Source organism: Xenopus laevis, chromosome 3S, assembly GCF_017654675.1.
Source record: "Xenopus laevis strain J_2021 chromosome 3S, Xenopus_laevis_v10.1, whole genome shotgun sequence".
NCBI lineage: Eukaryota > Metazoa > Chordata > Amphibia > Anura > Pipidae > Xenopus > Xenopus laevis.
The window spans coordinates 56,431,863-56,447,278 of record NC_054376.1 but is presented as its reverse complement, the minus strand read 5'-3'; the positions used below and the strand labels follow the sequence as shown (position 1 = coordinate 56,447,278).

Sequence of the window (15,416 nt, the reverse complement as noted above, 5' to 3'; positions counted from 1 at the left end):
GGCAGTCAACTCAGTATCCTACTGATCCTCCACATTTAAACTGTGGCAAAATCACCTCTTGACTGGGCAACAACGGAAATACCTGAAATACATGGATATGCCTTTTAACTGAATAGAACTGCAACTGCCTTAATATAGTCAGTTATAAAGTATTCTGTAATCCCATAAAAATGCACGTGTAATCCACACATACTGTATGATTTCAGTTCTATTTAATACAAATATATTTTCAAGCATTTTGTTGTCAGTGACAAAAAGTCGTATGTGTTTTTATTAGCTTTAAACAATATAGCACAAGTAAAGCAATAACAGCAAATGTCAGATTGGTTGCCATGGGATACTATATTGGTGTTGTTAACACTGATAAAAATTAGTTTGGTTTCTCCAATAAAAACACGACACAGGAAACAATTTTATCCAGCAACATGTTCCAAATGTTCTCTGTATATATAGTCTACTTATAAATACATATATAACGCAGAAGGGTTTACTGGGAAAAACTGTTGACATTAAAACATAACAGAAGTGGTGTAAAGGTGGTAACTTTAGCAACTTATGAAGAGGATAGCTTTCAGTTCTTTTTTCAAAGCGGATTACAAAGATGTATTTGTATTTCAAGCAGAGACAGGAGTAATGCATAAGGGATCAAGACATGCGATTAATCAGGGTAGTTTGTTGTCATCACAGATGTTTGCTGTGAATATAGGTAACTTGCTATAAATATATAGCCTATATCCAGTTCTGCCTCCAAAATATTAACACTTTTGTTTTCCCGTGCTCTGAAGAGAGGATATGTGGGCACGGTTGGGTTCTGTGTGGAAGCAAGAAATGTGCATCCTTGCAAATCATAATTCATGAAATTAATATTTACCAGCTAAGATGCCACCAATGTCAAATTATGAAAATTGTGAATATTTTACTATAAAAAAGACATAAGGCTTAAGGTGGTTAACTAGCTACCTGGTTTGCTAATTACAAACCAATTAGAATCTGCAACATCTACTCACTTATCTGAAAGGGACCTACCAATTAAGCTCAGTTCATAGTCAGCGAAACTATGTCATTTGTTTAATTAAAAAAAAACACTAAGCCCACTGTATTATGTTTTCTGCAATGAGCTTTTATGGGTTAGATGGATATTAATTTCTCCTACCTTAAGTGTCAGCCTCACGGCGCTGCACTCCTGTAGAGGGTTCAGTTTTAGTGTTTCTCCAGGGTTGCTGCACCCAGATGTTTGATGTTGCATTTCACAGCAAACGCAAACTCCATCGCTGTTGAAATTTATCTAAAAGATAATAAAAAGAAATATAAATAATAATAAAAATATAAGTAATATAAATAATAATAATAATTTAATTCAAACCTATTATTGGGTGCTGCACAACTGTACAGATATCTTTGCAACAGTATCAATAACATACCATGATACAATTGTTGGGATATAATTGTCAGCTCTGTATGCTCTGTTCTCCGGTGATGCCTGCACCACAATGAAAATAAAACACTTCCCTTTTCATATACACTATTTCAATAGTGGAGGATTTTATAATCTCTAAAAATCTGTGACAATATTTTAACCACTAATATGAAAAGTATTGATGGTCAGTGCATTGGATCTTTTTCACATGAAGGTTGGAATGTTACGATACCAATATCTAGATCATATTAAAACTTCTATTATCTGCTGTGTCAATTCATAAAGAACATAATATTGCATTGTACTATGTATTAGTGTTTACATTGTGTTTAAAGTTTAACATTTATAACATATTAATTGAAAATTAGTTTACTTATTCTTGGGCAACGTAGCCAATGGATTGATGAACAGTATCTTGATGATAACCCAGTATTTGTTATAATAATTTCAGGCCTAGCGTTCTCTTTAGCGTTGCAGAGTATCTTCTTACCCACAATGCAACATTTTGATATCTTTAATCTTTTCATTTAATTGCCTTGGAATTCATATAAAGTGTTTTCTTTACTGGTAGCCTGTTTCAAATTATAAAGACCAAGCTACAAAGGAGGTTGCTTGGCATGAGTATAAAGGGAAATAATATTCAACAAATCACTCGGTGCTAAATGAGGTTTAGGGTTGCGATTTTTACAGAGATAATGCAACAGTCATTGATTTGTACAGTCAGCAGTTTGTCATGTCTATTGCTGAAATGCCAACAGTCTGTTCAGGTACAACTATATCTGATGGCCCACAGAGGATCAGTCATCTGTGTAACTGCATATATTTCAAATTTTGTGGTTCTTGTCTTTTGAGGTTTATGATATGAAGTACTGTACGTGACAGCAATATTAAGCACTCTTTTCTTCCCAGGTGGTTACAGATATTATTAACTTATGCCCTTCTTCTTCTTTCATAAAAACCGTAATGTTTACTTATATATATTTTGCTAATTCTTTGAATTATTGTAGTAATATTGGGGAAAATACTTTAAATATTTGTACAGTTATTGGTGACTGCGCAAATTATCAGTACAGCATGAAAATAGAAAGCTGTGAATGCCTTTATCCACAATGAATATGAAATTCTTGGCCTTGCCCCAGAACCACTCTGTTAAAGCTGGAAATGTGTCAGGTGTTAAACAGCCCTGCTGTTAAGACTACAGGTTCACATATTGCAACTGTGTTCTTTCTAATGTGGAGACACCTTAGCCTGACAAATAGTGCACTAAAGAATGATATACCAAGGAAATCGATATGTTCTTCAGCAAGAAAAGAAAGGTTATATTACTGGCACATTATGTTGCACTAAAAGCAGTGGCTTCCAGCGTGTTCAGCGGACAAAATCATATACATCAGCTGTGATTCAAACTGAAACTTGTTTCCAGCAATATCTTAGTCTCTTGGCATGAGGTCATGGAAAAAAAGAATCCTGAAAACTGGTTATAGCGCCCAATGTTCAGAAATTAAGAAAATGTTGGCCAGTTAAAACTTTAATAAAAACAAATTTCATAGTATCTGCCAATTCATTCTGCTACCTTAGGTACCCATGGATATTCCTGGTTTCTTCTATATGGGCCCTCTTATCTCTTTATACTGACCATGTGTGGCTATAATGAACAAAGGCTGCAAAAATATCAGTATGCAACTTACATTCAGCATAAGTTTAAATACAGCACATATTGAAAGTAAGATAATTTACTGAAGTGCTGTATGTTTAATCATGACTGACTGTTTTCATTAGCAGCTGGGGTTTGAAACATTCTGGCATTCTGCTCATGCACTAAGCTTTACTACAGGCATCTCAAAGATGATTTCTGCTTACATAAATTACTACCCCCACACATTGCAAAATCAGAATCTATTTATGAGCAATTTGTATTCATGTTTAAATGTGTTCTCAATTAGGATATCTGGATCAAAAGAGAAAATAAACCATTTTTTGAAATATTGCACAAATAGCGGTGATGGTTTTAACAAGAAATCGTATATTCTTGAAGAAAAAGACAGTCTTTTTGACTATAGTACATTGCTTGTAAAAAAAAAAAAAAAGCCCTGCTGTGTCCTCACTAAATGAAAGGGCCACCATATCTTTCTTTTCAGTGACTATATTAGCCTGTATATTGGCTATTAGATGAGTGTGTATAAGAATTCCACAGGCAGTCCATAGAACTGCATGCCTATTGGTTGAATATTGCACACTGAACATTTCTGGCCAAACTGTAAAATGTTTGATTGGTCTAACTCTTGACTTATCTCAGGAATGTTTAATCTATTGATTAGAATATAATAATGGACTCCTGTGCTGTTTAGATTAGGTCTCAATTCAAATTCAGTTCCATTGACAAGGTTTATAAACCAATTTTTGGGTGTTGAAGTTGATCCTGCAACATAATTTGGGTCCCCTGAAAAAATATGTAAAGAACCACTTGTTTAGCTGATCATTATGTAGAAGACATGTACACCTACAGGTCTGCCAAAAAAACAAATACATTCTTTTAATTCGATTCATCTATTAGACTTAATTAGGTAATATAAATAACCATATAATTTGGTCAAAAGTTACCAAGGTAATGACGCCACAGAAGAAATTTTTCGCGAAACCGCGTCAAACAAAAGTGTCATCATGACAGAAGTAACCAAGGTATTTCACAGCTGGCAAAGAAGTCTAAGTGCTTTTTTATGAATCTGGGAACTCCAAGACAAGTGCCAATATTCTTCAAATCCCTATGCCTTTTAAAATACATTTGGGGTAGGTTAAGTGGTCCTTGAAGAGAGTATTGTGGCAATGTTGTTACATCCTTTGGTTGTCACTGTTAGAAATAAAGTTTATTAATAAGATTAAACATTAACAGCTCTGATAAAGAACAAGCTTTTGCATCAGGCCTTAAAAACCTGTTATTTGAAATACTGCCCTGGTGCACTATGCTGAGTCTTATTCAGTTTAGTGTCAGGAACCAGGCACACTTGAATCAATATGGCCTTTAAGCTGTTTTTTTTTTTTTTTAAAATATAGGTAAATGAGGAGAATCCCCTTGACAAAGGCTATTTTGCCGAAACGTTGGGGTTATTCTCATCTTTGCAGGTGTATCCGCTACTTGTAATTTCTTGTCTGCCTTTATTCTGTACCTAAGGGTGGTATGTATACTATGACTATGCAAAATGTTTGTTGTTTATTGTGATGATGATGTCACTGTTCCTGTCTTTTTATTAAGTAAAGCATTTTTCAAATTCTACCACCTGAGTCGATAATTCCTATAGAGTGTGCAGAACTAATTTCCTATACTTGTTTTTTTTTTTTTTAGCAAGACAATTCCACGGTTGCCTGAGCTGCTGCTTGTATAGGGCATGCCCTAACCTTAATTCTAGTGGTCCCAGGAGTTACATTCACTCTGTTTTATATAGTTATAGTTTTAAGTGCCTGAGCTTTGTCCGTTTCTATTTTCTGATGTTACAATCATTAACCGGCCATTTCAGCAGTGAAATTTGTACATTAAATAAATTGTATTGCTGTCAAGGTTTTATACCGGTGAAATGAAAAAGCCACTGGCCTTATGAAGTAATTTATGGGTTATGTGCCAACTTTATAAAAATTAGCTATAAAGCTAGTTTGCGAGCACTAAGTTTTCATCAGTCTTCAAGTGAAGGTTACACTGCTCCCAGTGGCATACAGAGAAGAGAGGTCTCTGCATAAAACCCAACCGTAACTGTATGTACATTCTAGACTGCCCAATTTTCTGCTTTATACAGGGAAGCATTCTAATCGAAATGGCAGATATTAGTTTAAAATCTGTGAGTATCACTGACAATATGAAGTTTTGCTAAACTGTTCATTAAATGATGGAAATAACTATTAATGGCAGAAAAAGCTTGCCATATATGTAGGAAATTCCGTAATATGCAGTAAAACCTTTGCCAAAGTGTCCATATTTAATATGTGTAAAGCAAAGCAGATAGCTGTGTAGAAAAATAAAATTCAAACTTCTTAAGAAATGAAACACAAATGGAAGAGGCCTGAACAAGTGCAGAATGTGATGTTTATAAATCAGCCTTATCAGCAAAAGAGGACAAGGACCATTTTAGCTGCTAAACTTCAGTCATCACATTTTGAAATAGCATGTTACCACAGTTTTATTTTCCCATTCGTGTTAAAAGTTATGTAAAAACAGCTTTCCAAAAAGTTAGGCAAAAGGTTTTTCAGCCTAATCTTCTATGGAAACCTATGGCAGAAATATTTGCTATGCAAAGAAAAAATGTTCCGTACAGTGAAACCATCATTATGAAATTGGGACAGAATCATTTGTGTACAATAAATGGCACTTTAAATATATAAACCTGTCATTCGCTTATAGTAAATTGTAGCCCACTGCTTTCTCATATACAGAATGCAAATTGCCTTCATTAATATTAAATGACACTCACATAAAACACCCCACAGAAGTGCAGGCATATCTATTGAGCAGCACACTGGCTACTCCTCTGTGGGTTAGTTATGCCAGTACAATTCTAATAAATATATTAGTAATTCCAAACACTATTAACCATCATTATATATTCTTCTTTGAATATCCCCTTGAAATGACTTATGTTGAGGGAGAACTGCAAGGGAAAACTATAGTTTACATCAGTTATGATCCTTCTCTGGCATCCGGCAATCTGCCATTATGAGCAGAGAATGATCATTGGTGAACCGTGTATATATTTAAAATATAGTAGAATTACAAACCTGTAGCATGTCTAATAAAAACGAAATATTAACTGAACTTGGTGTGCACACACGATCATGGTAAAGTTATCAACATATTCTCTGCTGGTGGTAACACTTAAATATAGCATGATATTGGCAGATTTAAATTGATGTAGAAAAACTCAACTATACAGTATAAAACAATCATATTACAAGCAGTATAATGGGTAATATGGGTAATAGCTAATGCAAAGTTTACTCCTGGTCTAGAAACATTTAGCAACCATCTATATTTTTGCAGACCAGTAAATGCTGGTCCCCTCCTCCTCCTTGTGCATTCAGCAATAATGTAAATGCATCTGCATATTTATAACAAAAAGATAATTTATCAAGGAGATAGGGGACAGAGAATGCAAACAGAACAACTAAGGGAACTGTAGGTAAATCCTGACACTAATAACTAAAATATTATGCTAACATTTATGTCTGAGTGAGAAGCCAAATATCAATAGGTGTTTTTTATTAAAGGGATTCTGTCATGATCTTTATGGTATCATTTTTATTTCTAAATTGCACTGTTTACAATATAAATACTTCACTATATAAAATGTTATTCCTGAACCAACAAATGTATCTTTTATTGCATTGCAGTCTCATGACTGAGGGCACCTGGGAAACTAACAACATGCCTAACCCAAGTCAGATTTAAAAATTAAACATTAAAAAATAAGTTTACTCATTTGAAAAATGTATTTCACTGCAGAATTTTGCAGCACTATTAATTGATGTGTTTTGGAAAAAAACACCCTTGAAAGAATCCCTTTAATGGTGTGACAATTCCTCTATAAGATACTGTCCACAATTACTGCAATATGCAGTAAAACCTTTGCCAAAGTGTCCATAATTAATATATGTAAAGCAAAGCAGATAGCTGTGTAGAAAAATAAATTTCAAACTTCTTAAGAAATGAAACACAAACGGAAGAGGCCTAAACAAGTGCAGAATGTAATGTTTATAAATCAGACATTGGCACAACAATGAAGAGTCCAAAAAGGCATGTGTAACCAAATACTTCCTTCATTCTATGATTGAGAATGTTTTTGAAAGAATATTCCTTTTGATATATTGACACATTTTAATTGTAGTATGTATCTGTTTATACAGCCCTATGAAACTGCACATATTTCCTATCCTTTAAAAGATTTACTTTTTTTGGCTGTCATCACACACACATAGGGGCACATTTACTAAGCTCGAGTGAAGGATTCAAATGAAAAAAACTTCGAATTTCGAAGTATTTTTTTGGTTACTTCGACCATCAAATAGGCTACTACGACCTTCGACTTCAACTTCGATTCGAACGACTCAAACTAAAAATCGTTCGACTATTCGACCATTCGATAGTCGAAGTACTGTCTCTTTAAAAAATACTTTGACTACATACTTTGGCAGTTTAAACCTACCGAGGTACAATGTTAGCCTATGGGGATACCCTGGTCTCGGCTCGGCTTCACCAGTAGTGTGACCACCGTTGGGCTTCGGGAGGAGCCCTCAGCTTACTTGGGTGCCAACTGGACTTAACGAGGGGTGCAAGGCGAGATGTTCTGGCTGGCGAAGGGGCACGGCTGTTAGCAGAGTCTTTAGGCCGAAGGTCACAGTACAAATGGAGCAAGGCGGGAGAATCGTCAGACAGGCTGGGTCGAGGCAGGCAGATAACAAGAATTGTCAGGCAGGCAAGGGTCAAACCGGGTAATCAATCAGAGTAGGATCAGGCAGAAGGAGTAGTCAAGATACACGCTGGGTCGGATTACAGATATCAGGATGGTCAAACAGGCAAAGTCACAACAGGAGATCAATAATACACAGGAACAGATGCACAAAGGCTCAGATGCACCAGGAAACAAGTCATATCACAGCAAAGAATACTGTGTAATGGCCCTTTAAATACCCATAAGGCCTCGCGTCATTGCGCGCTACGTCACGCGCCAGCGCGCCTGCGCCTTTATAAAGAACAGAGGTGCGAGCGCCCTTAACAGAACGGCGCATCAAGAGGAAAGTCGGCGTGGCGGGCGTCCCCGCTGAGAGCACGGCGGGCATCCCCGCCGGCCCGCTAGACCACCAGGGTAAGTTACTTTCCTTACAGCATATTTATCAAGGGTCAAATTTCGAATTGAAAAAACTTTGAAATTCTAATTTAAAAAGAACAACCAAAATAAATTCAAAGGTTTTTTTTGGTCGAATAGGTCAGTTTTTCGATCTAATAGGTCTGTATTCGACCAAATTCGAATAGCACGAATCAAATGAATAGCGAATTTGACTGAATTTGATTCAAAGTTTTTCCCCAAAAAACTCCAATTTCAAAGTCCACCAATTGACTCCAAATGGGTTCTAGATGGTCCCCCATAAGCTAAAACAGCAATTCAGCAGGTTTTAGATGGCGAATGGTCAAAGTCAAATTTTTAAAGATACAGTATATGATAAATTAAGATATTTGAATTTTAGAAATTTTTTTCAAATTCGAATCTAAATTTGGACTATTCCCTAGTCGAAGTACACAAAAAATAGCTCGAAATTCGAATTTATTTCATTTGAAAATTCACCTTGACCTTTGATAAATCTGCCCCTGTGTGTGTGTGTAAAAATATAAGCCAAATTTAACCCATTATATAAGTAAACCATTCACTGTTCATTTTGCCCATGCAGTTTGTCTGGTGTTCTTGTTGCTTCTAAAATTACATATGGTTTCAAAGGTAGAATATGTCTCTATTATCCATATAAATATAAAAATATACTGTGTATATATATATATATATATATATATATATATATATATATATATATATATATATATATATATATATATATATATATATATATATTAATCTCTGCATTTCTGGGCATATTCTGTGATTATTTGTAATGCATGAAAACTGTCAAAATGCAGAGAATGTCAAACAAGTGACTGATTAACAGGATATTTCCATTGCCTCACTACCAAACATCTAAAGATTTTTATATACACTGTGCTTGATACTACATTTCTGAAACCACAGGCCTCACAATCCCGAGGCAAAGTATGTGTAATGTATAAGTCACAATATTTAAATTGGAAATATAATTGTTACAGAAAATATAGCCTGTTAATGCTGTTCTGTTTGACATGTACTTATCAGTGCTATGGCATGTAGGATAAACCCCAACCATGGAAGGTACAGTATGTTAAACATTGTATGGAGGTGCAGCTGAGGCCTACTCCAGCATGACAATGATAACTCTGTATTTTGCCATCCTGACTCTTCACTTTGGCCTTGTCCCTGACCCTATTTGTTTTCTGCCTCCCCCACACCACTGCCTGTTCACCAGATTCATATTATTGAAACCTTTCCTGGTCTTCCATCCTGTTTTCAGGATTTGCAATTGCTTCCTTGATGTTCTCTATCTGTACTTGTTAGCTTCAAAACTATGTTTGTTCCTAGAGGAGCCACCTGGCTCATGTCTTTATCCTGTTGGGCACCTAATACCACCAAGCTTGACTGGTCTGAACTGAGTATCAAAATAGACCCTGGCATTTCAGGTACACAAAGGCCCAAACAGCTAACACAAAGGCTCACACAGCCCTTCACCACCCCACTAGTGTCAATGGCAATTTGCAGCAGCCCCTCTGGCACTTGCCACCTACAGATTACCGGTCTGTGCTTGTGGCTTGACCTGGAGAACACAATTATGTGCTAAAGATAAAAAAGTACATTAAAAATTCCTGCCCCAACTCCAAATTGTTTGTTTTAGCTTCCCATCACATTGAAAATGCAACCATGCAATGCAATAGTTTTCTCTTTCATGTTTTAATAAAATCCTAATTTTGCTTTAATAGCTAAGTAATTCATGTAGATAGTTTATTTAAAGGGATACTGTCATGGGAAAAAAATATTTTTTCAAAATGCATCAGTTAATAGTGCTGCTCCAGCAGACTTCTGCACGAAAATCCATTTCTCAAAAGAGCAAACAAAATGTTTTATATTTAATTTTAAAATCTGACAATGGGGCGCGACATTTTGTCAGTTTCCCAGCTCTGATAAACTTCAGTCACTCTTTACTTCTTTACTGCTTTACTGCTTTACTGCAAGTTGGAGTGATATCACCCCTCCCTTTCCCCCTCCAGCAGCCTAACAAATGAACAATACAAACATAACTAGATAACTAGCAGCTGCCCAACACAAGATAACAGCTGCCTGGTAGATCAAAGAACAGCACTCAACAGTAAAATCCAGGTCCCACTGCGACACATTCAGTTACATTGAGTAGGAAAAACAACGGCCTGCCAGAAAGCAGTTCCATCCTAAAGTGCTGGCTCTTTCTGAAAGCACATGACCAGGCAAAATGACCTGAGATAGCTGCCTACACACCAATATTACAACTAAAACAAAATACACTTGCTGAAATTTTATATTGTAGAGTGAATTATTTGCAGTATAATTTAGAAATAAAAACTACATTGTAAAATCATGACAGAATCCCTTTAAGCAACTGAAAGGTCAACTCTCAAACAGTTGGAGAAAGTAAGTCCAGCTAATACTGTTACGCAAAATAAAATAAATGCAAAATAAACATTTAGGGTTTTCTAGATGGCAAGCTATATAATTTGTCCATCTCCAGTGTGTATGGTTATCAACTGGTGCCTAAAAGAAACATAAATGGTGCAAGGATAAAAGTTGCTTCTTGAAAAAGGGAGGGGTTTGGTAGGTGGTAAAATGTCACATTTATTAATTATTGGAATCTATGTAAGATTATTTATCTTAGCTGGATTTTAGAAGAAACAAAAAGATCTACTTTATTAATAACACATTGTTTAACACTGCCTCAGCTCTGTCAATGTAGCTGGAGTCAAGCCAAGGAGCCCTGTCTTGAGAGTTACCTCTATATATCATGTTCATTAGTGACATTCACAAGGGGAGAGAACAATGAAACATCCTTTACCGTCCATAGCAAGGTTACCTGAGGACACTGACAGAGAAGCAGGGACCACAGCAGAGCATAAAGTAATCGCAATGAGAGCAGCTCTATTCAACAGTTTATTAGCATTGTGGGCAATAGATCCTTAGTTTATTTTGTTGTAGAATTTGGGCATATACGGTATCTATCTTCTGGTTCTCCAGATGGTATTGAACTGTAACTTCCAAGTACTACCAAGGGCTCTTGGCAGTTGCAGGATGAAATATGCCTGCAATATTGACATATAAATTATCTTGGAAGTTTAGCCACTACAAAATACTCTGGGCAAAACCTTGTATACATAATCATAGCATAATTCCTCAGTATTGTAAATTAAAATCAAAATGGAGATCCTTTTAAAATGATATGAACTAATTGCATGACCATTTTAAAAGGTTTTAAAACCACCTGTTGTCATAAATAGCCTTCTCAATTCACTCTCCAATGCAAACTCCCCAGTTATTGGTCAGGAAGTCATTAACTCCATAAGTAAAAAAGGACTATAAGAAATAAGCATTTAATACCACATGGCTTTAAAAGCTTTCATAGAGAGGTAACCTATAATGTTTGCTTATTTTTTTTCTGTAATGCTTGTTTGCTATATTATTGCAAGAATAGTATTTGTTATAATTTATTTTAAATCCCTGTGCACCTTGCTGGTGTTACTGTATATATGATGGTGATGTTGGTCAGATTAGTTAGTAGTTAGTAGTAGTTAGTAGTGCCACTTTTCTGCTGCAATAAATGCTTTGAAATCAAAAAGCTAAAGTAATGGTGTGCTTCATTTCCCTCATATAAGAAGGTCAGGTTAGTAGTACTCTATTACTTTTAAAAGACCAAAGTTCTGTGTATTTGATCCAGCAATCATTTAGCTTTTCGAAAAAGAGTTAACAGTTAGGATCATGATGCTTTCAAAAGTATTATAAAGCATCTTGACGTAAATGAATGCAGAACTTTAAGGTTAAAAAGCTTTTGGTCAACTCCCAGGATCCCTATCAGCTGTGATTTAAAAACAACTGGAGGGATACAGGTTGGCAATCACTGATGCACGCAGTCATTACAACGAGGTGTTCCTCAGGAGAGACCAGCAGAATATATTCTAAAAATGACCTCCGCAAACTAGTTATTCCTCTTCTTCAAATTCACTTGCTCTTATTGAGTTTCAAGCAATGCATACAAAAACAGGTACAATTCTCACCAGACTGTATTCCAGCAATATATTACCTGCCTGATTTTTTTTTTCAAATTATACAATGTACCCTGAAGGCAAAGCCTGAGTGACATGTAATTTATACACAACAACAACATTCTAACGGTCTGCTAGAAAGTGATATATTACAGTCTTATTGGTTTTAAATTATACAAGTATTTGCAATTAAAAATGTAATTTTACATACTACACAAATACTAACGACAAGTTCTATTTTTCCCTAAGAATCAATTCCTATAGCCTATATCAATACTACAAAAATTGGGTTGTGAATTGCATGCAAAATTATTGAAATTATATGCCAACCAGCAAACCTAGTTTACAAATAGTTTTGATAAATTTTTTTATAAACTCAAGAATATAAATTTTGCCAGAACACATCAATTACCAGGTGATACTAATTTCCAGGAAGGAAGTAGATGCACATTGAATTTCAATAATCAGTGATGACAGCAGAACACCATAACATGCTGTGTATAATCTATTCTGACTGATTGTTATACTGGAATAGTATGTGACTGTATTATTTATAATACACCTGCATAATATATGTGTTAATTTGCATGGCACAAATTAACTGGAATAACACTACAATTATGATGCCTTACACCAGTAGTCCAAATACTCTCAGCTCCCCTAGAGACAAAGGTTTGTACAGTAAATTACATTGCAGAATATTTACTTTTGCAATAGGGGCACTTTTCACATTTCTAAGACAAAATCAATGTCTATCTTTAAAAGCCACAAAAGATTAAAAAATCAACTGTAAAGTTAATAAATAACTTAGCCAAGGCTATATAGACTGTAAGCAACATGTGAATTCAACCCAGAATAATTCATCCTAAAATCAATGTTCTCATCTGAAAACTTCAGTCGAGTGGGGGACGTTTCTTCACAGATATGCTGCACTTCTCTTAATGCATGTACTAATCTCGTTTTATCTGTTGATAAGATTTTTTGTGCGTTGTTTCTTATAAAACATGAGGATTTCTATTTATAACCCAGTGACTGATTGAAAGTTAATTTAAGAAATGGTTTACCTATTTGTATGTGAAAACAGACAGAGTATATTGAGTACATCCCTATACTGTATATACATATATCCCCATCCATTAAAAAAAGTTCTTTGGTATAAACATATTTTGGTCAAAAATATCCTTTGCAAATCCTGCAAATTCCCATAAGGCATTAACTGACCCTGTCTGCCCAGTGTAAACAATTTTATAACATGAATTTTTTTCATTCATTTTCATTAGATTGTGAAAATAAGATGTGTGAATTTGCAGAGACTCTGCAATTTGAAATAGATTTTTCACCCTATTAAATATTTAGGAACGTGGGGAGGGGGGGTGCACCAAAAGTCAACATTATTCAGTAAGTGTGTTGACAAAAAGAACTTCAAGTATTCCCAACTTAAAAAGCATTTTGTCTTGTCTCACATTTACATAAGAACAACAATATTAGTTTATTAGAGCAAGCAGAAATTGACAAAACAGAATCTATGCAGGGCTCTTCCACTCAAATGAAAAAGTTAATCTATATTTCACAATTAAAATCATCACAGTTTGCTACTTGTTTAGCAACTTGTTGCAAACATTGGTTGGTTGCATAATCGCTAGTTGAAGGAAAACTTTAGACCTTTAATTACTTTACCCCACAGTATCAGATGCCCACAGGAACCAGGGGCTGTGTAGGCAGGTCAGTAGGGGCCCCAGAGGAGGTGAAAGCTTTTGATTTTCTCACTCCAAATGCATTAAAGGCAATGGACATTTTTCTTGTGGCGTCTATTTTGTCTCTGCAAATTGTTTTTGTCTCAGTGACTTTTTGTCCAAATGGGTGTTTTTTTCCTATGGTGTCTTTCTTGCAGTGTTGTGGCTCAATGTTTTTGCTGCAGTTTCACGAAAAAAATTATAGATCAAATCCATGCTGGCAGAAAAATGTGCTCATCACTAGTGATATTTAATTCTGCTGTGTAAGAAGCTTACATTCATTTTGAAATGTTTTATTAGTTACCTTACATTTATTCTGCGATTGATAACATTTTAATTTGTAGAATTGTATACAAGAAAAGTGGCACTCTTTATTTTACAGTGACTTATTAGAGACATCAATTACAGAACAGCATAGCTACTTTTTATTTAATTAAACAGCTGAACATTGGTAGGAACAGCTTTTCTATAAAAACAATTGATAAAAAGCAAAGATATAGAACATTGCTATTACCAACACTGAACACATACAATTAATATCATTATTGCAGTGAGGCTTAGACCAGTGCTACACACTCAGATTTTTTTTTTATAAACCATCTGTCCCTTGATATAAGTTTAAAATCAGTCCTCATTTGCCCATTTCGAAGCTCTGTCACCATGCAACTATGTTGTATCTGTTGTTAGTGCCTTCAGAAATCATGAAAAATGCAACTTTTAGACCAGATACCATAATAAGTATTATTTATTGGTATACATTATACATTATCAATGGGAGACTGCCTGCCTGCAAGAGTAGCACTTGACATGTTTTGGGTGCCACCTGTCCTTAATCATAAGCATGCAGCAGTCAATTCCATTCTCCATGCATCCAGTTGTCATCCGAGCCATACTAACAAGTGAATACCTTATGGTTTGTTAGATATAGGCAAAAATCAGAAGTTAAATGATAGAAGTTATTTAGGAGATATAGTGCAAAAAGCTCAATGAATAGCCTTTGTACAGGATCGTGAATAATTACTAACAGGATACAGACTTTAGTTTGGAATACCATATGATTCCCAATATTATCAAGGAATACCTTCCGATGGCGATTCATTGAAAATAATTTTGACACAAATTTAACATTTCATTTAAAATTCACACATTCAAATTTTAATCCCCATATTCGAATGTGAGAATTATCACACCTCGACTGTGGAAACAGTCCTAATTCAAATATCCGCCACCTAAAACCTGCCATGTTCATATACAAGTCAATCGCAGAGGTCCGTTGAGCCATTTGGAGATGTTAATAGCCTTCCTGGCCTTCAAGCTTTTTTTTTGGGAGAAAATTTGATTCATATGAATCGAATCAAATACGATTCAG

At 35.2% G+C, this 15,416-nt stretch overlaps 1 protein-coding gene across 3 annotated transcripts in view; it reads right to left on the bottom strand.

Annotated features, from left to right (window-relative positions):
• Positions 1-15,416, bottom strand: part of fam189a1.S (family with sequence similarity 189 member A1 S homeolog) — a 333,221-nt gene that overhangs the window by 91,856 nt on the left and 225,949 nt on the right. For all 3 annotated transcript variants that reach the window (XM_018255499.2, XM_018255500.2, XM_041588328.1), the window contains exon 4: positions 1,154-1,285. In XM_018255499.2, the coding sequence (XP_018110988.1) occupies positions 1,154-1,285 (132 nt within the window). The remainder of the gene's footprint in view (positions 1-1,153; positions 1,286-15,416) is intronic.